This window comes from Amblyraja radiata, chromosome 5 (genome assembly GCF_010909765.2).
Source record: "Amblyraja radiata isolate CabotCenter1 chromosome 5, sAmbRad1.1.pri, whole genome shotgun sequence".
Taxonomy (NCBI): Eukaryota; Metazoa; Chordata; class Chondrichthyes; order Rajiformes; family Rajidae; genus Amblyraja; species Amblyraja radiata.
In genome coordinates, this window is record NC_045960.1 from 23,654,915 (window position 1) to 23,681,519 (window position 26,605).

Here is a 26,605-nt window from a genome sequence, read left to right on the forward strand (position 1 = left end):
TCCTCCTCCCGTTCACCCTCCCTCCCTCTTCACTCTCCTAACCATCCTTTTCCCTATCCCAATCTGCCTCTTCATCCTCCACCCTTCGTCCCTTCACACCCTCCCCCTCCCTCTCTCCCACTTGCCCCCTTCCCGCTCGCTCTCGCTCTCTTTCTTCCCCCATTTCCTTCCTCTCCTCCCCAACCGTCTCTCTCCTTCCCCCCTTCCTCCTCATCCCCTCCACACTCTCCCTCCCTCTTCTCTCCCTCCTCTCCTCTCTTCATCTCAGCTCCTACCCCTCATACCTGTACACCGCCACCCTCCCTCTCCTCCTCTGTATGTTCGCTCCCCCCACTCCTCCCCACCCAGCCCCCTCCCCTCCTCGTCTCCCTTTGCCAGCCCGTTTTCTCCATCACTCTATCTCTATCTCTCTCACTCCTCCTTGATCCCCTACTCCGCAGCTGCGGGGAGACGCCGGATCGGCTGCCGGGCAGCGGGAGTGTGTGAGCGGCCGCTGTGGCCGCGGTGGGGCGGGTGTGGGCGGCCGGTGGGGAAGGGGATGAGGTAGGTGTGTGTGTGTGTGTGTGTATGTGTATGTGTGTGTGAGTGTGAGCGGCGGGGCTGGGCTGGGCTGGGCTGGGCTGGGCTGGGCTGGGCTGGGTCGGGTCGGGTCGGGTCGGGTCGGCGGCCCCGCCATGAGGGGGGCTGTGATCGGCCGCCTGTGCCTCGCCCTGCCCTGGGCGCTGATGCTGCTGATGCTGGCGGACATTGACTCTGGCCGGCGCCCCCGGGAGACGCCGCTGCCTCCAGCAGCCAACCTGTCACTGCCCACCATCTACGCCATCACCCCCACCTACAGCCGGCCGGTGCAGAAGGCCGAGCTGACCCGCCTGGCCAACACCTTCCGCCAGCTGCCCAGCTTCCACTGGGTGTTGGTGGAGGACGCGGCCGGCCGCAGCCGCCTGGTGTCCGAGCTGCTCGCTGCCTCTGGCCTCCTGTCCTACACCCTCCTGTATGTCCCCACTCCCCGCCGCTACAAGCGGGCCGGCCTGCCCCGGGCCACCGAGCAGAGGAACGAGGGGCTGCGCTGGGTCCGCAAGAACCGCTCCTCACACACGGCCGGCGTTGTCTTCTTCGCGGACGATGACAACACCTACAGCCTTGAGCTCTTCTACGAGGTAGGTGAGCACGGCGCTGGCCAGCACCACCTCCACTGCTTCCCCTCCCCACACCCCCCCCCCCCAACCCCCCTGTGGCCCCTCTCTCCACCTTCTCCCTCCCCTCACCCCCACTCTCTCCCCTCCCTCATTCTCTCCCCCAGCCACCCCACTGCCTCCCTTCACCACTAACGCTCAACTTCAATCCCCATCAGCCACTCCACTGCCGCCCCTCACCTCACTAGCTCCGCTCTCCCCATTATCTATCCGTTCCTAATCCCCCACTGCCCTACTCACACTGTCTCCCCACTCTCACCCTCTCTCCCCCGCCTCCCCTCCCTTCCCCCCTCTCTCTTCCCCCCTCTCTCTTCCCCTCCCCCCCCCCCCCCCATTCATAAACGGTGTCTGTCCATTCCCTCCACATATGCTGCCTGAACCGCTGAGTTCCTCCAGCACGTTTGTGTTCATGATCCCAGCGGTCTCTGGTGTCTGTGTGCGCGGCGTTATCTGTTTGGATTCCCACTCTTCCCTTTACTCTCTCTCTCTCCCGACACCCGCTTCCAGACTCTCCACCCGAGGATATACTTTGTTATCCTTTAATACCCCATCCTTCCAAACCACTTCCCTCACCCCTGTCCTCCCCCCCCCCCCCCCCCCCCCCCCCCCCCTCTCACCCCCAGCATTCATCTGCGGCCGACATTATTGTATCCATCCCCCTCCACCTACACTCGATATCTCTCCATGTCGACTATGTCTGTTTCTACCTATTTGTCAACGTTCCTCTCGAATGCTTTTTACTGTATCTTATCTATCTCTGTATTTTCCACGACCATCCCTTTGTTTCTCGTCTCGGCGCACCTTGTATAACTAACTCTTGCCTGTTCTTCCGCGGCAACTCAATTGACAAACAATTCCTAAACAGTTCCCATTAAAACCTCACACGCTGAGGACGTGAGACTCGAGGTGAGGACCTTGTTAAGGCAAAGGTCCGCGCATACTGGGGTCGGTGTGTACCCCCGAGATGCTGCGGGCACCGGGGCAACGTATATATGTATATATATATGAATCGAGACATTGCAGATGATGTATATCAGAGATAATGTATATCCCGGAGCAGTTTATTTTATAGAGTCATTATGAGAAGTGGAGGGCAGCGTCTATCCAAGAACTGATGTATATCAAAGTATACGACGGGGAAGCGTACACAGTGTGTGCATGCTGGGGCCTGCTCAGTAGATGCGAGAGATTATGCCTCTGCTGGGTGTAGTATACATCACAGAGATGGTTTGGTATACTAGCACGCTCTGTATACACGAGAGATGGTGCCGCATCCAGAAGCAGTGTATATGTGAGATAGCCCTCAGCAACCTGCTGCAGCCAGCCAGCCTCATCCTGCCCATTTACTGTGGCCAGAGTGGTCTCAGCTGTAACAAGGCAGGCTCCACTCAGCCACTGCCATTTCCCGAGGGGATCCATCGCTTCATGCCTGTCAGAACACTGGAAGGATGCAGGACGTTAGTAGAAAGAAGCTACACAAAATTGCTGGGGAAACTCAGCGGGTGCAGCAGCATCTATGGAGCGAAGGAAATAGGCGACGTTTCGGGCCGAAACCCTTCTTCAGACTGATGGGGGGGTGGGGGGGGAGAAAGAAGGAAAAGGGGAGGAGGAGGAGGAGCCCGAGGGCGGGCGGATGGGAGGGTGGGAGGAGACAGCTAGAGGGTTAAGGAAGGGGAGGAGACAGCAAGGGCTAGCAAAATTGGGAGAATTCAATGTTAATGCCATACGGACGCAAGGTCCCCAGACGGAATATGAGGTGCTGTTCCTCCAATTTCCGCTGTTGCTCACTCTGGCAATGGAGGAGACCCAGGACAGAGAGGTCGGATTGGGAATGGGAGGGGGAGTTGAAGTGCTGAGCCACCGGGAGTTCAGGTAGGTTATTGCGGACTGAGCGGAGGTGTTCGGCGAAACGATCGCCCAACCTACGCTTGGTCTCCCCGATGTAAACCCCGAAGAAGGGTTTCGGCCCGAAACGTCGCCTATTTCCTTCGCTCCATAGATGCTGCTGCACCCGCTGAGTTTCCCCAGCAATTTTGTGTACCTTCGATATTCCAGCATCTGCAGTTCCCTTTTGAACAGTAGAAAGAAGCTGTTGGCTCGGGCAGTGGATTTTAACCACACCGGATTGTACGCAGACATCAGCTGCCCGCTGCCCCACAGGCAATGAGGGCGACCGACGGAAGAGGGGGGTTGGGTCTGGAGCAAAGCTGGGGGTTGTAGGTTGGGTGGGAGGGGACAGTGGATAGCAGCATTTCTTCAGTTATATAAAGAGTAAGAAAGAGGCAAGAGTGGACATTGAAGTTAGTGGAGTGGCTATTACTAAGGAGAAGGTGCTTGGTACCTTCATATGTGCTTGGGAAGTTAAAGGGCTGGTAAGTCACCTGGACCGGATGGGCTGCACCCCAGAGTTCTGAAAGAGGTGGCTTCCAAGATTGCGAATGGGTTAGTTGTGGTCTTTCAAGATTCACTAGGGCCAGGAGTGATTCCAGATGATTGGAAAATTGCAAATATTCGCGATGGGAGTGAAGCAAATGATTGGATACCAGAGGCCGGTTAGCTTGACTTCAGTGGTTGGTAAGATTTTGGTAAGTCCATTATAAAAGACAAGGTCTGTATGTGCTTAGTCACACCTTATAAAATAGGCCAAGTTCAGCACGGTTTTGTGAAGGGGAGATCTTGCCTGACGAACCTGTTGGAATTCTTTGAGGAAATAAATAGCAGGATTTTCAGAAATCCTTTGATAAGGTGCCACACGTGAGGCTGCTAAGGAAGATAAGAGCCCATGGTATCGAAGGGCAGCTACTAGCATGGATAGCAGGTTGGCTGGATGGCAGAATTTGCAGAGTGGCAATAAAGGGGGGCTTTTTCTGGTTGGCTGCAGTGACTATTGGAGTTCCGCAGGGGTTGGTGCTGGGGCTGCTACTCTTCACTTTGTATATTAATGAATTGGATGAGGGGATAGAAGGCTTTGTAGCCAAGTTTGTGAATTATACGAAAATAGGTGGGGGGCAGGTAGTGCAGAGAAAGCAAGGGACTCTGCAGAGCGACTTGGACACGTTGGGAGAATGGGCAGAGAAGTGGCAGGTGGAATATAATGTAGCAAAGTGTGGAGTCATGCATTTTGGTAGTAGGAATAAAGAAGAAAACTATTTTCCAAATGGGGAGAGAATTCAAAAATTGGATGTGCAAAGGGACATGAGAGTGCTGGTGTACTTCATTCTAGGACTTTATTCCTTGGAGCGGCGAAGGATGAGGGGTGATCTTATAGAGGTGTATAAAATCATGAGGGGAATAGATCGGGTTCGTGCACAAAGTCTTTTGCCCAGAGTATGGGATCAAGAACCAGAGGACATTGGTTTAAGGTGAAGTGGGGAAAGGTGAAGGGGGGAAAGGAACCTACAGTGCAACTTTTTTAAACAAAGTGTGATGTCTGTATGGAAAGAGCTGCTGGAGGAGGTAGTTAAGGCAGGTACTATTACAACATTTAATAAACATTTAGACAGGTGCATGAATAGGATAGGTTAAGGATATGGGCCAAACAAAGGCAGGTGGGACTAGTGTAAATGGGGTCAGCATGGGCAAGTTGGGCCGAAGAGCCTGTCTCCACGCTGTGTGACTCCTGTACCATGCATATTTAGTTGAAATAACAATATAAGACCACTTGTTCTCACTCGTTCTTCATCTGTAAAGAATGTACGTAATCCTGACATTTCTTCCTTACGATTAATTACCTATTCTTCAAGCTTTTGTCATATCATCAACAGACTACGTTTTGTTGTGCAGATTGTTTTGACAAGAGGAATTGTGTTGGCTTGTTTTGAAGCCATCAACGCCTACACAATAGCTGCTGATAGCTGTCAGCATTGCATTGATTCCCAGTCTCTCTGCACAGTCTTGGTTAAATGAAGACTGTCTCTAGGGATCTTTAAGCTTCAGATCTTTATATGTCGGCTTTCACTTCAATGTACAATATTGAAACTTCACGGTTTAATAGTGGAACCTCACGGTTGATCATGTGACCAAAAGTGTCTCCTCGTCTCCATTCTAAATGGCTTACCCCTTATTCTTATTTCGGGTCGAGACCCTTCCTCAGACCCGTTTCGAACCGAAACGTCGCCTGTTCCTTCTATCCAGAGAAGCTGCCTGTCCCGCTGAGTTACTACCAGCATTTTGTATCTATCTTCGGTATAAACCAGCATCTGCAGTTCCTTCCTACACCCCCTCACCTCTACCCACCTATCACTTGCCAGGCTTTGTCCTGCCCAAATGCTTTTTTCCAGCAATCTCTCCCACGTTCCATTCACTCTGAAGAAGGTCTCAACCTGAAACGTTAACTGTTCGATCCCTCCACATGTGCTGCCTAACCTGCTGGATTCCTCCAGCACTTTGTGTTTTGCTTATTGAAACTGGCCATCTGACCCAGCTAAACTGGTATTATTGGTCAATAAAATCTTCTCACCATACTTCTTCCAGCCTGTCAGATAAGTCTTCTCTTACTTCCACCCTGGTTTAATGATGTACTTGCCCAACATCCAGTGGCTGCCAACAACTTTACCGTATTGGGTATGTTTCCTGCAGGGGAGGCGGCTAACATGTTTCCTCCCATATTCCAGATCAAAGATGTGATGATGATCTACAGCATTCTACAGAACATGGACTGCTCTGCCATTTGTTTCCTCATGTTTCACCCTGAACAAGTCATACATGCCTTCTTTAAATCACTCAATTTGTAGGTGTTCAGTTACTCTCAGCGGATTGAGAGTATTGAGTTTAAAAGCATCTTGGAGAGGTGATCTCATTGAAATGCACTAAATTCCTGCTGATGGTGTTTTGACGTTTCCACTGCCTAGAGGGGCAGCAGAGTTGCTGCCTATCAGCGCCAGAGATCCGGGTTCCATCCTGATTTCGGAACTTGTACGTTCTCCCTGTGACTGCATGGGTTTTCTCCGTTTGCTCCGGTTTCCTCCCACACTCCAAAGAAGTACAGGTTTGCAGGTTAATCAGCTTCTGTAAATTGTATATTGTCCCTAGTGTGTAGGATAGTGCTAGTGTATGGGGTGATCGCTTCTCAGTGCGGACTCGGTGGGCCAAAGGGCCTGTTTCCGTGCTGTATCTCTAAAATCTAGTAATTTAAACTGGAGGTCATGTTCTCACAATAAGAGGTTGGCTATCAGGAGCGAGATATCTTCACCAATGAGTGGTAAACTATGTAATACTCTCCCAAAAAGCCCAGTCTCTGTATGGTAGGTTTTAGTTGTTAAGGGGTACAAAATATCAATCGTGACATTGAATGGCTGAGCAGATACAAGAGGCCTTCTCCTGCATCTACAACTTATGTTCTAAGGGAGACAGGAGATTGTTGGCAAGCATGGTGCAAAGGAAGTGAAGTGTGTAGGAAAGAACAGCAGATGCTGGTTTGAATCGAAGATAGACACAACATTCTGGAGCAACTCAGCGAGACAGGCAGCATCTCTCGAGCGAAGGAATGTTTTGTGTCGAGACCCTTCTTCAAAGGAAGTGAAGTTGTGTGGGCATGTCGTGAACCTGCAGAGTGTCGTTGGAGAGATGACCTAGTGTATCGTTGCACCGAGTCCTGGCAGGGGTGAAGCAACAGCAGGGAATGAGATGAGGGAGCCACCAGGTGGAATCAGAAGGAAATAGAAGTTTAATCTTCAATTTTCCAATAACCAGAGTTTTGATGGTTGGTGATTTTGAAGGAGCTTTACATCTGCTGTTGAGCAAACTAATGCAATGCACAGAACACACTCAGCTCAGGCCCAGCACAGCAACATTCTCCTCAGTGCTGCACTCAGCCAGAACGGATTGTTCAGATTTGTTTCATTTGCAGCTTTCATTTTATTATCAAAGGTTTTGAGTATATATGGCGTTTGAATATATTTGTCTGAGGCAAGCAAAGTCATTTTGCACCTCTTTCTTGTTTTGTTGATATAGTGTTAGTTTATCATTGTCATGTGTACCAAGATACAGTGAAAAACCGTTGTTAGTGTGAGACCAATTACATCAGATAATACAATACAAGAATACAATCAAGCCAAACACAAGTATGTATAGTAGTGTAAAGAGAAAAATGTCAGCGGTCAGACTATAGTTTTACAGCATTGTAGCGTTATAGTTACAAAGAAATGTAATATCTGCAAAGAAGATAATGTGGAAGATCGGGACTATCCCCTAAAGTTATGGGAGAACCATATTTTTAAACTCGATTTCTAAGTTATGGCAATGAAGGTTCATAGAGCCTTCGCCATGTTATTGACTTGGTTTTGGAAAGTTCCAATTCACCTTGTTTCAAAAGCATTTGAGTCATTGTATATCACTGTAAAACTGCTTATCCACCTCTGATCGTTTTGCCAACGACATTAAATCTGTGCTGTCCATTGCATTGTCTTGATATTAAGTTTAGGTTTATTATTATCATGTGTATCGAGATGTTTTGCTTGCTGTCCACTCTGTTCCGATAATACTGTACATAATTATAATCACGTTGAACTCAAGTACAATAGGCAGAGCAAAGAGGAAGACACAGAGTGCAGAATATGGTTGTCAGCTTGTAGCACATTTCCATAGACAATGTCTGCAATGGGTTAGAAGTGAATCGGATTTAAATCATTGTACTAATCTATTTTATCCTATATCCGGAAGTGGCGGCGCTGCCCTAGCAGCTGCGGCTCGCCTGCAGTCTGTTTGTTTTTTTCTTTTTTTCTTTTTCTTGTCCCATTGTCACAGTTTATTTCAGTTTATTTTAGTTGTGTATGTGTGTGGGGGGGTGGGGGGGGGAGAAACTTGATTTAGTCTTCCTTCGGGGGGATGCGACCGTTTCTTGTCGTATCCCCCGTCTAAGTCTGCGCTGAGGCCTAATCGCAGAGCTGGCGGCCTCCAACTGGGACTGACATCGAGGCACCGGAGGCAGAGCCAGCCAGGACTTGCCAACACGAGGCTGGCCGACTTTGGGGCTGTGGCGGCGTTGCGGCGGCGGCAACCCGACTTCGGAGCCTCGGAGGCTCGACCGCGGGCCCAGTGGACGACAACATCGGGTGCTCGCAGGTCACAGGTTGGTGACCTGTTTCTCCGGAGCTCCCGCAACAACAGCTTCGTCCGCTGAGCTGGAGGGCGGCAGCTTCGGCAGCTTCGATCGCCCCAGGCCGCGGAGTTTGAACCGGCCCGTTCGCGGAGCTCGGATTCATCCGCGGGACTGACTTACTTACCATCACCCGGCGGGGTCACAACATCGGAAGCCTGGATCGCCTCGGCGCAGAGGGAGAACAAGGAGAGAAGAGACAAGAACTTTAAGACTTTTGCCTTCCATCACAGTGAGGAGGTGCCTGGTGGACTCACTGTGGCGGATGTTAAATCTGTGTTTATTGTGTGTTTTGTTATTTTATTCTATGTTATGACTGCAAGGCACAAAATTTCATTCAGACTGAAAAGCCTGAGAGACAACAAAGGATACTTGATACTTGATTTTATCTCGTGTTCCTGACGTGTATAAGTATAAGAGGCGTTAATTGGCCCTTCAGGAATGCCTACTCTTTTTGCCTTCTTGAGTTTGAGGTTAGTTTGGAATGGCGGGACAGGGAAAGAATGTTTGATGGGGAAAAGTGATGGTTGGTTTGTTAAACAAGGGCCTGGATGATTTGGCAAGAGAGTGTTATCAGTAGAAAGTGACAATGAAACCAAGTGGAAGGAGACTGTTGGGTTTCAATTAATCGTAAATGTAGCGTACACAGCTGTAAAATGTACTGGGTACATCCCAGAGGAAATTGCATTTATTGAAATCCATTGGGACTGACCACATCACTGCCGTTTATGAAGCCTTATTAGGCTTTCTGAATCTTTTTTTCTTTTCTGATCCAGTTCTAACATTATTGCCATTTCTGCACTTGTTGTCCCTTGTCCTTGTGTCATTTTCCAGCCCGGCACAGTCGGACACCATGTTGGGAGTTCAGTACTGCTCCTTCTTCCTTCCTCATAACGAAAGACCAGTGCCCTGCACTAGATGTGATTTAACCTCAGCTCTTAAAGCTTTTGCTCCAATTCATGCCGCAGGTTTCTTGGATAAAGGGCAACATAATTTAGTTTAGTTTAGAGATTCAGCACGGAAACAGGCCCTTCGGCCCACTTCCACGCCAACCAACGATGCCTGCACACTAACACTATCCGGCACACACCAGGGACAATTTACAATTATACCAAGCCAATTGACATACAAACCTATAAGTCTTTGGAGTGTCGTACGAAACCGGAGCTCCCGGAGAAACCCCACATGGTCACAGGGAGAATATACAAACTCCTCACAGACAACATCTGTAGGCAGGATCGAACCCTGGTTTCCAGTGCAGTAAGGCAGCAACTTTATAGCAGTGCCATCATGCTGCCCAATTTATGGAAATCAGAAAGTGCTGAGATCTGAAATCTATATTATACTAAAAGTCTAATCTTGTTTGTTTGTCTGTCTGTCTGTGAGATCAAGGAACTACGTCAAAATAGCGCAAAAACCTTTGCAGAATCAACTTAATTTTTTCCTGTCGTCATTATTATCAAGTTTCTTCACATTTGATGTTATATTTCACAAGTTATTGATATTTAAAGTTTAAAAAAAAGCCAACTTTGAAAATAATAACTGCCTGTGAGTGGGAGACTTTTCTAGCAGCTTCCAGTGATGATCTCACAATGGCATCCCACAGTCATCCAATCACAATGAGATCTCATTTACACAAGCTGCAGTGAAGTTTCCGAAAACCGAAAATGACATCACAATGTGATCCCTGCTGCCAATACAGAAACTGTGAGAGTTGATGGAGTGGGGGATAGGAGGAGAAGAAATGTTATTTAAACATTGTCTTTAGTGGGGTAGTGCGAAAGGAGAGAGGTGAGGGTAGGGAGTGACTGAGGGTAGGGAAAAAGAGAGGGAGGGAGAGGTGACAGAGACAATGGGATCAGCAGCTTCAAGGGGAGTAAGGAGAGTGAGATTTTTGCCCCCCCCCCCACATTAATTGGCTCCAGGGAGCGCTGACGCCGCTCCAAAAGTCGAGTCCATTCATTGGCTCCGGGAAGCGCTGACTGCCCCCCCCCCCCGCGCAGTTGGGGCTTATGGGCGAGTGGTGGAATATTGCATTGGGTGAATGGGTTATGTTGGGGGAACGGGTGATTGTCTCCGGGGTGAGCGCCGACGCCACGTTCGGGGACCAACTGTGACATCGCTCACCCTCCCCCCCGCGTTGGGGAACGGGGCCCGACAGGTCCCACTTGGTCTAGTAAAAGCTAAAAATGCTGCAACACATGGTAGATCAGGCAGTAATAGTCTGCAGAGAAAAACAGTTAACATATCAGGTCAATAACCTTTCATCAGAACTGCACTGTATGGATCTCTGTGGCCAGGGAATAACATTTAGTGTAAGATAAAGTCCAGTAAAGTCCCATTAAAGATCGTCCAAGGGTCTCCAGTAAGGTAGATAGTAGCTCAGGACTGCTCTCTAGTTGTTGATAGGATGGTTCAGTTGCCTTATAATAGCTGGGAAGTAACTGCCCCAGAATATGGAGGTTTACGTACTGTAGTAATCATGGCGGCACCAACTGGAGCTGTCCACTTCACACTGTGGCCGGCATGCATCCAGTGCAAGATGTCCATGCAGCCCAAGAGTCCAATGTCACAGTCTGAGATTCTTCAGCGGCTGCACGAGACCATTGATCTGCCACATCTGATCCTTCCCGGCTGCCCTGAGGCAAGGGTCATTTCTTATACGGTTTCCTACTCCATACAAAACAGAGTTAACAAACAAGGCATCAAGTCATGAGAATCCTGCTGGAGAGAACAAGGGAGAATGGACATTAACTCCGTTTCTCTCCCCACAGATACTTCCTGACCTTTCCAGTATTTTCTGTTTGCATTTCAGATTTCCATCGTCTGCAGTTTTTTTAATTCCCATACCAATATCTTATTAAAATCCAAATATACTTGATCCATGAGTTGGATTTTGTCTACCCTGTCTGCCACGCTCTCAAGATTGTCAAACCTATTTTTGTTTTATGGAGCCCTTTGTAATTCTGCCCAATTGTGTTGTGATTTTCAAGTCATCCTGTGGCCTTGCCTTCACTGATCAAGCCTGATGTGCTCTTTGTCACCAGCACAAGCCATTTGACAACCTTAGCATGTAAGGCGGCAGAGAGCGTGCCATCTTTCACTCCCTGTAATTTCTCCTGTAATTCCCCTCCTTTGGCACCAAATGAAACTGAATTCACCCCCCCTGCCCGTTGAGCCCACTTGTCTGGGCTGGATTGAGATGGCCAGTCGACTCACCTCAGCTGCCAGGGGCCTCTGAGGAGGGTTGAAGCCTCTCAGACGTGTGGTCCTAAGTTTCAAAACTTAAAAACGATCGCTTTGTTTCAAAACATGTCATTAAAGCGCAATCACAAAAAGCATTCTCTGAAATTATGCCTGTTAGGTCAAATAAGGGTAGGACATACACACTGAAGGGTAAGGCCCTAAAGAATATTGAAGAACGGAGGATCTTTGTTGTACGTCTAAAGTCTCCGAAGTTGGCAACACAGATGATACGGCGGGAAATAACAAATAAAGGATGCTCGCCTTGGTTAGCTGGGGCATAGAATACGAGACTGAGGAAGTAACAGCGCAGTTTATATAACATCTGGAGGTCTGTGTGCAGTTTTGGTCAACAGAGCATAAAAAGGATGTGAATGCACTGGAGAGGATGCAGAGGAGATTCACAGGGATGATGCCAGGAATGGAGTGTTGTGTGGAGAGACGGATAAGCAGGGTTTGTTTTCATTATGTGGAGAAAGCTGAGCAGACCTGATACAGGTGTACAAAATTATAGGAGGCGGAGATATGGTAGACATTTATAGACTTTTTATCATAGCAGTAGGCATAGATTAAGATAAGCAAGTTAAAAGGATACAGTGCTTTTTTTGTGGGCAAGGTGTTGGTGGTATGTATATCGTTCTATGATGTTGGTCTATAGCAGATCATCGTGCTATGCTGTTTAAAGGCCTAATTTAGTGAATATGTTTTATTTTTAGTGATCTTTTTCAATATTAAGAACATGAAAGTCTAGTTTTTGACATTATGGAGGTGGTGACACTGGTAAACAAAGAGACCCCACTGGATATAAGGAAACAATTGTTTTCACACAGAGGTCAGATGGAACTTGAAAGGAGTGGTAACAGCAGCGACTCTCGTAACATTTAAGGAAACGAGCCCCTGAATCACCAAGACATGGAGGTAAATAGGTTTAGTGCAGACAGGACTTGATGGTTGGCATCACATGAGCCTTTTGATTCAATGACTTAACTTCCTCATTCCCCAGGCTGAGATGCCCTGTGAAATGAATGTGATCCTGGACCCTATGGCAGGTCTGACTGGTTGAGGGTTGGAGAGGTAGACTCCTGAGTCTCAATCTGGAATGTCCTCGCATGGGAACAGCTAAACGATGCTGGATTCCTTCTGAACCACTTGCCGCAGCCAACACAATTTTAATAACGATATTAACGGTATAATGATGAAGGAAGGATCGACTGGGTTTGTATTCACTGGAATTTAGAAGGATGAGAGGATATCTTATAGAAACATATAAACTTCTTAAAGGATTGGGCAGGCTGGATGCATGTAAAATGTTCCCGATGTTGGGGGAGTACAGAACCAGGGGTCACAGTTTAAGAATAAGGGGTATGCCATTTAGGAATGAAATGAAATTTTTTTTTTCATCCAGAGAGTTGTGAATCTGTGGAATTCTCTGCCACAGAAGGCAGTGGAGGCCAATTCACTGGATGTTTTCAAGAGAGAGTTAGATTTAGCTCTTAGGGGTAATGGAATCAGTGGATATGGGGAGAAAGCAGGAACGGGTTACTGATTTTGGATGATCAGCCATGATCATATTGAATGGCAGTGCTAGTTCGAGGGGCCGAATGGCCTACTCCTCCTGCACCTCATTTCTATGTTTCTAACTACTTTAAATTCCTTAAGTTCATTTGATCCTTGATTCAGTGCACTTTTCAATTATGTTCTCTATCCTTCCACCCTGAGACAAGTTCAGTAAGTTAATTAAACCCATCCAGTATTTTCTCATTCTCCATTGTAATTCCTTTTTCTACCTCACAAAATCTGAACCGCTCGTGCTAATCTCTCTTGTTGCACGAATGTAAAAGCTCTGACAAGCAGTTAAAAAAAAAAATTATTCTCAGGCTTCCTCTGTCTTTTTTAAAGTTTCTGGTCATACCACCCTCTCCATATTCAGATTTACTTTTGCTTTTGGCAACGTTGTTGACCTGAATTTATTTTAATGCTGTTCCTAATTTCTCTGGATACCCATGGATTTAGACATTTTCAGTGGAGTTTTAATTAATTACACAATGCTTGTTGAAAATGTTTTTTAATGTTCCCAGTTTGTAGGTGGTATCTTCTAATCCAATTGTTTTCCCAGTGACCTAAACAAAGTTATTGCAATGGTTCTGTAATTGGATTTGTTTCAATTTAAAGTCTTAATTTGGGATTTGAACATTTCACTCTAAAATTTAACACATCATTCCATCACATTATGATCGCATCTTCCCTGAGGATCCTTTACAATTAGATTGCTCATTAACCCTGCCTCATTAGACCAAACCACAGCCAAAAATAGACTGTTTTCCAGCTGATTGCTAAACAAATCATTCTAGATAATTGTCTCGCATGCATTCTATGGAAACTTCCTTCAAACTACTTTTCTCAACCTGCCTTGGCTGCAAAAAGGTTGGACTACTCCGGGATTACAGCTGACCTGGTTATATGGTCTTGTAATTTGCTGATGTGGCCCTTAATTAGGATCAATGCTGCTGGTCCCTTAAACCATTTTCTATCCATGTTCTATCCATGTTCTATCCACACCTGTTCTAACCACACCTGGAGTATTGTGTGCAGTTTTGGTCCCCTAATTTGAGGAAGGACATTCTTACTATTGAAGGAGAGCAGCGTAGATTTACAAGGTTAATTCCCGGGATGGCGGGACTGTCATATGCTGAGCGAATGGAGCAGCTGGGCTTGTATAATCTGGAGTTTAGAAAGATGAGAGGAGATCTTATTGAAACATATAAGATTGTTAAGGGTTTGGACATGCTAGAGGCATGAAACATGTTCCCGATGTTGGGGGAGTCCAGAACCAGGGGCCACAGTTTAAGAATAAGGGGTAATAAAGACTCCTCACACCCTTGTAACGGACTGTTCGAACTACTTCCCTCCGGCAGACGTTACAAGGCCTTCTACGCCCGAACCTCCAGACTCAGAAACAGCTTTATTCCCAGAGCTATAGCGGCTCTGAACCGGCCCTGCTGAGTGCCCCCCATCCCCTCTGGACTGTCTCCCTCGGATGGTCACGTCACACAGCTATTTATTTATTTTACTCTTCTTTTACATCGGTTGGAAGCTGCATACTAAATCTCGTTGCACTGACGTGCAATGACAATAAAGGATATTATTATTATTATTATTATTATTATTATTATTATTATTATTATTATTATTATTATTATTATTATTATTATTATTATTATTATTATTATTATTATCCCATTTAGAACGGAGATGAGGAAACACTTTTTCTCACAGAGTTGTGAGTCTGTGGAATTCTCTGCCTCAGAGGGCGGTGGAGGCCGGTTCTCTGGATATTTCCATCCTGACTCTAGTGCCTTCTCGTACAGGTTTGAGGGTGGTGGTTCCCGTATTGACCACTTGTACGTTTCCAAGGCCTATGTCTCTTGTGTCTCGGCAGCCTCCATGCGGCCGGTGTCTTGCTTGGACCACTGCCTGGTGCGAGTGGACTTTATCCCAGCGCGTACACACGGGCAGGGTCCGCGTATTGACATTTTAATAGCCAGCTGTTGGAGGATCGCCGATTCCGGGATTCATTCAGGCAGTTCTGGGCGAAGTGGAGAGAGAGGCAGAGGCGTTTCCTTTCCCTAAGGCAATGGTGGGACATGGGGAAGGCCTACATCCGTTTGTTTTGCCAGGACTATGCGAAGGAGTGGACCAAGGGGTGGAACTCCGAGATCTGACGGCTTGAGAGAGAGTTGCTCGACTCGGAGTCTCGCTTGGGTCGGACTGGTGGGGACTCGTGCGAGTGGCGCAAGTACCAGGAGAAGAAGGGTGCGCTGAGGGACTTGCAGCTTAGGAGGTCCCGGGGCGTGTACGTGAGGACGCGACTCCAGATGTTGCACGATCTGGACCGCGCCTCCCCCTTTTTCTTTTCTCTGGAGAAGTGGCGAGGAGCCCACAGGCAGCTTGTTGAGTTGCTTGTGGATAATGGCTCCTCTGTCCCAGATCCAGAGAACATCGCTGCCTCGGTTCGGTCTTCCTGCAGGACTCTGTTCTCCGCAGGTACATCTAGTGGGGATGCGCAGGGGGCTCTTTGGGAGGGCTTACCCGTAGTGTGCGAAGAGGTGGCTGAACACCTGGATGATCCCCTAACTCTGGAGGAGCTGACTGCTACCCTGCATCAGCTCAGGGGGGGCAAGTCTCCAGGACTGGATGGGGTGATGGTGGAGTTTCTTAGAGCCTTCTGGGATGTCCTGGGGGGTGACTAAATGAAGGTCCTGGGGGAGAGCCTGGCGACCGGGAAGATGCCCTTCTCGTGGCGCAGGGCAGTCGTTGTCCCGCTCCCGAAGAAGGGCGATCTCCTCCTTTTGAAGAACTTGCACCCGGTCTCTCTCCTCAGCTCAGAATACAAAGTCTTTGCACGTGCAATGGCGAATCACCTGGGTCCTGTGCTGGCCCAAGTGATCCACCCAGACCAGTCCCCCACAGTCCCGGGCCGGTCCATCCAGGACATTATCCATCTGGTCCGGGACCTGATCCTTCTGTCCCAGGGGGCTGGTCAGTCAGTTGCCTTTCTCTCCCTCGACCAGGAGAAGGCGTTTGACAGGGTGGAGCACGACTACCTTCTTGGGACCCTGCAGGCGTTCGGATTTGGACCGCACTTTGTGGCCCGAGTCCGGCTTTTGTACGCTGTTGCGGAATGCCTTGTTAAGGTCAACGGCTCTTTGTTGGCCCCCATTCACTTTAGGAGGGGGGTACGTCAGGGACGTCCCATGTCCGGCCAGCTGTATTCTGTCTGTGTAGAGCCATTCCTGTGCCTTCTCCAGAGGCGGTTGGCAGGCCTGGCTTTACCAGTTTTCTTGGCTGCATCCTCGGCCAGAATCAACTGGGGGAAATGTTCTGGTCTCTTGGTGGGTCAATGGGAGGTGGACTCCCTGCCGGAGGAGATGACATCTTATGCATGGAGCATCACGTACCACCTCTACCTGGGGGTCTACCTGAGTCGCATGGAGGGGGCTTGACCGGCGAACGGGCAGGAGCTAGAGGTGAAAGTCGTTGCCCGGCTAGGGCGTTGGTCAGGCCTCCTACGGCCCGGGTCCCTTCCCGAGAGCCGTCCCCACGCAACATGAGCCGCCTTTCCGAGATGCCCAGCGTGCCGTTCCGTGATGGAGAGGCGCGTACTGTACAGGCTGCTCCTGCACACTCTGCACTTCCTCGCCCTTGTCTTCCGTCCAGACACGCCCTGGCGGTCCGCGTTACCACCTGATGGCGGGATTGGTCCTCAGTGGAGGTCTCTCCCCCTTTACATCGGGGACCTGGGGTGGAGAGTGTCGCACATGGCTGTGGCCTGCAACAGGTTACTGAGCTGGTTCACAGGCTCGCCAGCCGCCTGTCACTTCTGCGGCAAGGAAGAGACCGTGTTTAATTTGTACATGCAGTGTGAGAGGTTGCAGCCCCTGTTCGACTATCTGAAGGGGCTGTTCCTCAAGTATTGGCTGCATTTTAACCCCACACTCCTGATATTTGGGCACCCGGTACAGAGGGGGGAAGGTTGGGAGGGAGGAGGGGATATCCCTGTCCATCTGCTCCTGGGCCGGCCAAGATGGCCATTCGCGGGTCCAGGCAGTGGGTAGTCGCTGGCGACGTACTTTTTCCGCCAGGGTCGCTGCCTTCAGGAGGGCACACAGCTCCCGGTAGCGGGCATCAGTCGACACGCTCGGCGGAAGTTGCCTGGATTTTATCGAGATATACTTAAAGCCGGGAATCTGGTCACCAGCGCTGACTGCCTGCCCCTTTTCCAGGCATACGTTCGTGCCCGCATGCCCCTGGAGTAGGAACACGCGATGTCCACGGGGACTTTGGAGGCTTTCCCTGAACGCTGGTCGCCGCGGGAGATTGAGTGTTTTGTCAATAAAGTTGGCTTTATATTAAATTGATATTTGTTTGTTTGTAAAACTGTCAACATAGGCAGTCTTTGATTGTGCTAATTTATATGTTTTTATTTGTTGAATTAAGTATTTGTATAATTTTTTTTTTAAACGTGTGGTGAAGCGGTGGTACTACAGGCCCGTCCAATGTAATGTTCAACACTCCCACCGTGGTGGAGCAGCAAACTGCAGACCTGTCCAATGTGTGGGTCAACACTCCCACCATTAGTGGAGTCTCCCACCGTGTGATCTCCCTGTCCGTCCACTTCTGGGCCTGGCCAAGATGGCCATTCACGGGTTCGGGCAGCAGGCAGTCGACGGCTGCTCCGGGGTTGGCTTCCTGCCCCTTTTCCGAGCCTATGTCCGTGCCCGTGCGTCCCTGGAGTAGGAACACGGGCAGTGGCGGACTGGCCAGGGTGTCAGCTTGCCCGATGGCAAGTGGGCCCCTGATGAAGTGATAGCAAGTGATGGCAAGTGGGCCCCTGGTAAATGATAGCATTGTAGTTGTGGGTGGGGCCCCCTTTGTCTCCTGGCAACCAATATTTTTAGACCCAGTCCGCTACTGAACACGTGGTGTCCACGGGGACTTTGGAGGCTTTCCGTGCACGCTGGTCGCCGCGGGAGGTCAAGTGATTTGTTGATAGAGTTGGCGATATATTAATTTGATGATCGTTTGTTTGTAAACTGTCAACATAGGCAATCTTTGATTGTGTTAATACTCTGTATGCTTATTTTTATTTTTTGAATTAAAGATTTATATAATTTAAAAAAAGGAAACCCATGTGGTTACAGGGAGAATGTGCAAACTCAACCCAGATAGCACCAGAAGTCAGGGTTGAACCCGGGTAGTGGGAGCTGTGAGAGAGTAGTGAAACTGGCTGCACATTGTGCTACCCCACACTGATGCACACACTGATCACCATACCCTTGCTTAATCATACCCTCACATACTCCTATTATATAAAATAAACCGTGAGGCAGAAGTAAAATAATTGGGACACATCGAATGAACATGAACTAACCTAAGTGGTTTTTGGAGTCTTCCTGATCTTGCAGGTTTTGTGTTGAATCCACTATTTAGCTCCGAGTTTGAACACAAATGTCCTTTTTCTTTTTCAGATCCACTTAGATTTGATGCTTCACTTGACAGCTCTTTCAGTGTGAAGGAATTTTGCATCTGCGGCAACTGGTTGAACTAGCTAGACCAAGTGTCTTGGCTCATTATCCAGTTGCCTATAGCAGTATCAATTTCCATGTCATTGCGCTGGCTGTTGTTTCATATATTTATTCCACCTTGTCTGCCATCGAAGCTGGTGGTACAGACACTGCCTAATCCCAGTTCGTCATGTCTGAATGATCCTCCAAAGTATTAAATCCTGCTTCCTTTTGTCATTTTGAATTGACAGTAAAGTTGAGAAACAAGGAACTGCAGATGCTGGTTTACAAAAAAAAAGACATAAAGTGCTGAAGTAACTTAATAGGTCAGGCAGCATCTCTGGAGAACATGGATAGGTGACATTTCGGGTCGGACTCCTTCTCAATGCAATCAGTTTGAGGAAGAGACCCAACCTGAAACATCCCCTATCCATGTTCAAGAGATCATATCTGACCTACTGAGTTGCTCCAGCACTTTGTGCAATTTTTGTGTAACAGTAAAGTTGCTTTCATTGCTACCTTAACCTTGCATCTACAGGCTTTGGATTGTGACCTTGCCTTCAGCAAATGAAACATTTGACTGTTCTAAACTGTTTGGCCTTTAGGGAGCAATGGCCATTGCAATGAGATGGTCTCACTCTGGTGCCTTGGACTTGGTTTAGTCATCTTAGATTTTGCTCTGGCACTGTGACAATGAAGTCCAGTTATACTTGTGGTGTTCAAATTCTTGGATGCCTTTTCCATTGACATACCAATGGCAGATCTTGCATGCTTAACAACTTTGTCTGAATGCATTAATCTACCTTTAGAGTAGGGCATAACCTAAAAAGGTACTAAAAGTGCAATGCAAGGTTAAGTTCTTCAATGAAACTTTGTACTTTCTCATTGTCTCTTCCTGCTTCTGACTCCTTGGCCAAATTAGAGTTCATAATTATTTCTAACAAATTTGGATCAGGGTAATCTGCACAACATTTAAACAAGACATCTCCCACCTCGTACAGTGTGAGAAGATCTGTCAGCACACATCTACACCCAGTCAATCTCCACCAGGACTCTTCAGCTTCTGTGATATTGTTCACTTTGAAGAACACATCTATTTGCTAGATATTTGTTTCCGAACAGTTCTTGAACTCATTCATTGGCCATATCCAGCCTCAGGATTACAGCCACATTATCCACACATATACAACAGTGCCTTGGCTAACTTGGCGCAAACGTTGGCCCACGGTTTCTTCGCACTGTGCGATGAACCCACTCTAAGTGGTCCATGCAGAGACCTTAGACAAACAACATTCTCTGTGGAAAATTAATTTCAATGCTGCAGCCTCACTTTAAACCTGCAAATGACAGTCACCAAAGCCCATCAACAAATCTGAAACGATTATTTTGATTAGCAATTTGTAATATGTTTGAGACACAGAATAAAGAGGTAGGGATTCATTTGCAAGACAATATCCTTGGTATGTACAGTAACTTCTTTACTCAAATCTGTCCACCATCGTTGTGTGTGGTAGAGTTACTGTACACTCCAATGTCCTCATTATCTGAATGATCAGACAAACTGTAATGTCCCTTATGTAGTCATTTCTGTTGGTGAGGCTTGAATGTGACCATAACATTCTGTAGAAACAGGCTCTCCATATGATTCTTGTCTAATTCAGATCACAGAAAGAACTTACATTGTCCAAGCTGCTCTAACTCATCAAAACAGTGAAACTACTTGATGGGAACCAATTTGCCTCTATTTTGTAACATCTATCTTGTTTGGTGCATTCACATAGCACTGTTAATGGTTCCTCAATGTGACTTTAGTTGCCAAGGTAACAATTGAGGTTTTTGTATCTCTCTTTAAATTGGTTATTTGTATCCAGCTTACTGCAAGATCCTCCATCATAACCTTTTCTTTTCAGACTTATCTTTATGATAACACTGTTAAACCCTTTTAGTTTAAAACTATATCGAACATCCTGGTTACTTGATTTTTCCAAGACTGTGGTATCAGAGGGTGCAAACCAGCACTGTATAAGAACCTTTCACTGTCTCCATGGAGACGCAAGAAACTGCAAATGCTGGAATCTTCAGCAAAGCACAAAGTGCTGGAGGAACTCAGTGGGTCGGCAGTAATTATGGAGGGAATCGATAGGAGACATATCGGGTAGGGACTCTTCTTCAGACTGATTGGAGTTGAGGGAGAAAGCTGGAAATGAGAGGTGGGGTGGGTCAAAGCCTGGCAAGTGATAATTGAAGATACGAAACAAATTGCTGGAGTAACTCAGCGGGCCAGGCAGTATCTCTGGAGCGAAGAAATGGGTGACGTTTCGGGTCGAGACCCTTCTTCAGACTCTTGACCGAAACGTCTCCCATTACTTCTCTCCAGAGCTGCTGCCTGTTCCGCTGAGTTACTCCTACATTTTGTGTCTATCTTCGGTGTAAAATAGCATCTGCAGTTCCTTCCTACACAAGGTAAGGTGGGGGGGGGGGGGGGTTGATTGACAGATCTAAGGGACAAGGCTAGGTCATAAGGAAGAGGAGTAGGATTAGGCCATTCGGCCCATCAATACTACTCTGCCATTCAATCATGGCTGATCTATTTCTCCCTCCTAACCCCATTCTACTGCCTGCTCCCCATAACCTCTGACACCTGTACTAATCAAGAATCTATCTATCTCTGCCTTAAAAATATCCCCTGGCTTGACCTTCATGGCCTTCTGTGGCAAAGAACTCCACAGATTCACCACCCTCTGACTAAAGGGAAAAGGAGACAAATGGGTGTCAGTTACAGAGAGGAGAGGAGGCAGGTGGGGTGAAAGGTGAGAACCAGTGGAACTGTTTTTTGTGCTCTGTGGGGCAGGGAGAATGAGATGAACAGTGGGACATAGAGGAGATGCAGGTGAGGGATCTATCCAGCTAGGGGGAAACCACGTGTACTGAACAAAGAGGACATCCAGGATGCCTTATCTTGGGAGCAGATGCGACAAAGACTGAGAAATTGAAAGTAACAGAAGGCATCCTTGCAAGAGGCAGAGTGGGAGGAAGTGTAGTCAAGGCAACTGTGGAGTCAATGGGTTTGTAATAGACATTACTACATAGTCTGTTTCCCGTGATGGAGATAGAGGCATCGAGAAAGGGAGAGAGGTGTTAGAGGTAATCCACATGAATTTGAGGCCAGGATGGAAGTTAGTGGCAAGGTTGATGAAATCCTGGCGCTCTATGCAGGTGCAGGAGGCAGCCCTGATGCAGGCGTCGATATAGTGAAGAAAGGGATGGGGATGGAGCCGGGGTTATGTTTTCATTTGCTTAGCCAATTGCATCCATGTTTTCACTGCTGCTTCGATTACTGGAATTTTGTACCATCTATTTTGTTAAACAAAATGTGAACACTCAAAGGGACCATAACAGCTGTATTATCCGCACAAATACCTTCCATTATTATATTCTGCAATTTAGACCCTTCATTCTGATGGGCGCAGCAGTAGAGTTGCTGCCTTACAGCGCCAGAGACCCGGGTTCGATCCTGACTACGGGCGCTAGCCTGTACGGAGTTTGTACATTCTCCCCGTGATCACGTGGGTTTTCTCCTGGATCTTTGGTTTCCTCCCACACGCCAAAGACATACAGGTTTGTAGGCTAATTAGGTTGCTGGTCGGCACAGATTCGGAGGGTCGAAGGGCCTGTTTCCGCGCTGTATCTCTGAACTAAACTAAACTTAAACTTTCGATTTCAACTTTAATAAAATATGGAACAGAGTAAAAAATATTCCACAGCACCGTATAACCAAATAGGAGCAGGAGTTGGCCACCTGGCATTTCAAGCCTGTCCATTCAACATGATCATGGATGATCTGGCTCGAGACGCATCTCCTCCTCTGGTGCCATCTCCCTTGGGCCCTCAAATCCTTATCTGTCTCCTCCTTAAATACATGTATTAATTTAGCCTTCACAATCCTCCCTGATGGAGAGTTCCAAAGGTTTGCTAACCTCTGCAAGAAGATATTCCCATGCACCTCAGTTTAAATGTCCACCTCCTCGTAACCAGGTCTAGTCTCTCCTGCCTTTGGAAACATCTCAAGACCTATCCTGTCAGGCCTCCTATGGTTTTATATGTTTCAATCAGATAAAGCCCTTTACACATGTACAACATCACAAGAGGAATAGGTCAGGTAAACAGACTGAGTCTTTAGCCCAGATTAGGGGAATGGAAAACCAGTGGGCATAGGTTTAAGGTGAGAGGGAAAGATTTAATGGGAACCTGAGTGGTAACCTTTTTACACAAAGGGTGGTGGGTGTATGGAACGAGCTGCCGGAGGAGGTATTTGAGGCAGGGACTATCGCAATGTTTAAGAAACATTCAGACAGGTACATGGATAGGGTAGGTTTAGAGGGATATGGGCCAAAAGCAGGTAGTTGGGACTAGTGTAGATGGGCATGTTGGTCAGCTTGGGCAAATTGGGCCAAAGGGTCCGTTTCCACGCTGTATTACTCTATGATTACAACACATTACGCTCTGTCTCCTCTTCCAAATCATTAATTCTAAATAATTCAGGGCCTTGAACTGATTCCTGTGGCAATCTACTTGTTACATTATTCCAGCTCCCTTTCTTCCATATGTAAACCAGTCTTCAATCGATGTTGACACATATCTCCCAATACCAGGATCTTTTATCTTGTGCACCATTCTTTCATGTGACAACTTATCAAAGACATTTTGAAACATTCAGATGCATTACACCAAGGACATCCTGCTTCAATGAAAGCCATCAAGTGCCTCCTTTAACCCTCTCATAGATTTGCTTTCCTCATTCCTTGTCACAAAGGCAGGATCCTTTTCTCTACTGAAGATAAGTGCAAAGATGTCATTGAGCATGGAGCCCTGCCTTCAGTCTGCCACTTTCCACTCTAATTCACTCCATTTGACTTATTTAGTCATAGTCATACAGCACTTAAACAGGCCCTTTGTCCAATTCGTAGATGCCAACCAAGATGCCCATTTACTGTAAGCTGGTCCCATTTGCCCACGTTTGGTCCCTTTACACCTTTCTTCTCCATGTATTGTATTCAGGGCCGGTGCTAGGAATTGCGGGGCCCAATTAGAAAATTGATGGCGGGGCCCCTACTCTAGAAAAGTAAAAATTTATGTATGTTTATATTTCGTGTAGTATGCTCGTCTTTAACCAAAAAAAACATTAAATGCTTGATATACTAAAATTTTGAAAAACTATATGAAAGTGTCACACATCTAATAAAATGAGCGGCACTTTGAAAGATTGAATGTGTGTGTGTGTGTGTGTGTGTTTATGAGTGTATGCGATTGTGTCTCTGTGTCTGTGTGACTGAGTGTGTGTGTTTGTGTGTATGCGTCTGTGTGTGTGCGTGCATGGCCGGCCTTAGGGGGTTTAAACGGTTTAGAGATGTTTAGAGGGCTTCAGATGGGTTCAGGTGTGTTTACAATTGTTTAGAGGGGAATAGAGGGAAATAGGGGGGCTAGAGGGGGTTTAGAGGTGTTCAGAGGTTCCCAGAGGGGTTTAGAGACGTTATAAGCCCTCCGTGAGAAATTGTATTTCTCTGAAATTGAAGATAGACATAAAGCTGGAGTAACTCAGCAGACAGGCAGCGCAGCGATTCTGGAGAGAAGACCCTTCTTCAGACCGAACTGAACTCGCGTCGGTGAGAGTACTTGTGATTGTCTGAAGAAGGGTCTCGACCAGAAACACAACCCTCTCCCCAGAGCCGCTGCCCGTCCCGCTGAGCCACCTTCAACTTCAGAGCCAAATAAAAAACACAGAGTGCTGGAGGAACTCAGCGGGCCAGGCGAATGCCTCACCAGCTGAGTTTCTCCAGCATTTTTGTCTACCGCTAAACATCAATGATTCCGGGAATGCTGAGGGGACAGGGTGATAGAGAGGGAGTAGGAGAGCTAGAGAGAGACGAGACGGGGAGCGGGAGAGAGAGCGCGAGAGAAAGAGGGAGGGAGGGAGTGAGCAAAAGACAGAGAGACACAACGTGGGTCGGTAGGTGAATGACTAACCTGCACACCAGGAAGTAGCTCCTTCTCGCGGTCCGGGGCCCTCACTCATGATGGTGAGTTAAATGAAATTCTCAACGTATCATCGATCTACATTCCTCAGTAATGTAATTGTGTTTTAAACAAGTATTAATGACGCCGCGTGAATTTTATTCAAAGGAACACGGCGTCATTAAATGAGTCTGAAGAAGGGTTTCGGCCCGAAACGTCGCCTATTTCCTTCGCTCCATAGATGCTGCTGCACCCGCTGAGTTTCCCCAGCAATTTTGTGTACCTTCGATATTCCAGCATCTGCAGTTCCCTTTTGAACACGGCGTCATTAATACTTGTTCAAAACACTATAACATTTACTGAGGAATGTGGATAGATGCAGATTCATGACATCGCATAACAAGGTGTTAACTACTTACCGTTAAGAAGTGCTAACAGCACTAGTTAACAAATCGTTTGTGTATGATGGCCGTGCAGCGGTTGTTATGCATGTTCGTTTAAAAAAAATCCGGATGGCGAATTAAAAAAAATCTTTATTTAACAAAGAGAATTCGTATTTCCGTACGAAATACTGAACATTAGTGCGGGGCCCCCATTAGGCGCGGGGCCCAATTGGGAGTAATCGGTCAAATCGGCTTAACGCCGGCCCTGATTGTATTTGACTGTTTACTTTTATGTCTACTCACGATTTACTTTGTTATTTACTCCTGTCACTCAGTAAATCTATCACCAATATCTTCTAAATCTTTTTTCTGATGGTGGGTATGTGGAAGGAGCTGCAGAGGACGCTGTAGAGGTAGGTACAGTTACAACGTGTAAAAGACATCTGGGCAGGTATATTGGCAGGCGAGGTTTCGAGGGATTTGTCGAAAATGCAAGCAAATGGGATTATCTCTGGTAGGCGACTTGGGCCGGATGGACAATTGGGCCAAAGGGCCTATTTCCATGCTGTATAACTCTATGAATATATGACTCTATATCTGATCTCCTCCATACAATACTTTCTCTATTCAGCTTGATTGTTTGCTGAATATAAAGGAAATATGAAAAAACTTAAACAGAGAATAAGTAGGGATAAAAGAACCATGCAAATGTTTGGCAGATGCAGCATAATGTGGATAAATGTAAGGTTATCCAGTTTGGTGGCAAAAACAGGAAAGCAGACTATTATCTAAATGGTGGCCGACTAGGAAAAGGGGAGATGCAGCGAGACCTGGGTGTCATGGTACACCAGTCATTGAAAGTGGGCATGCAGGTGCAGCAGGCAGTGAAGAAAGCGAATGGTATGTTAGCTTTCATAGCAAAAGGATTTGAGTATAGGAGCAGGGAGGTTCTACTGCAGTTGTACAGGGTCTTGGTGAGACCACACCTGGAGTATTGCGTACAGTTTTGGTCTCCAAATCTGAGGAAGGACATTATTGCCATAGAGGGAGTGCAGAGAAGGTTCACCAGACTGATTCCTGGGATGTCAGGACTGTCTTATGAAGAAAGACTGGATAGACTTGGTTTATACTCTCTAGAATTTAGGAGATTGAGAGGGGATCTTATAGAAACTTACAAAATTCTTAAGGGGTTGGACAGGCTAGATGCAGGAAGATTGCTCCCGATGTTGGGGAAGTCCAGGACAAGGGGTCACAGCTTAAGGATAAGGGGGAAATCCTTTAAAACCGAGATGAGAAGAACTTTTTTCACACAGAGAGTGGTGAATCTCTGGAACTCCCTGCCACAGAGGGTAGTTGAGGCCAGTTCATTGGCTATATTTAAGAGGGAGTTAGATGTGGCCCTTGTGGCTAAGGGGATCAGAGGGTATGGAGAGAAGGCAGGTACGGGATACTGAGTTGGATGATCAGCCATGATCATATTGAATGGTGGTGCAGGCTTGAAGGGCCGAATGGCCTACTCCTGCACCTAATTTCTATGTTTCTATGTTTCTATGAAATGTCTTTAGCATGTAGGATTGAGGAAAATCCCAAAGCATTTTATCCATACATTAAAAC

The 26,605-nt window shown here is 47.3% G+C and overlaps 1 protein-coding gene across 1 annotated transcript in view; it reads left to right on the forward strand.

The window, feature by feature from the left end:
• The first annotated feature begins 591 nt into the window (after positions 1-591).
• Positions 592-26,605, forward strand: part of LOC116973095 (galactosylgalactosylxylosylprotein 3-beta-glucuronosyltransferase 2-like) — a 42,176-nt gene continuing 16,162 nt past the window's right edge. Inside the window, exons 1-2 of the mRNA XM_033020789.1 lie at positions 592-607; positions 658-1,157. Coding sequence (XP_032876680.1) covers positions 675-1,157 — 483 coding nt within the window. The 5' untranslated portion in view covers positions 592-607; positions 658-674. The remainder of the gene's footprint in view (positions 608-657; positions 1,158-26,605) is intronic.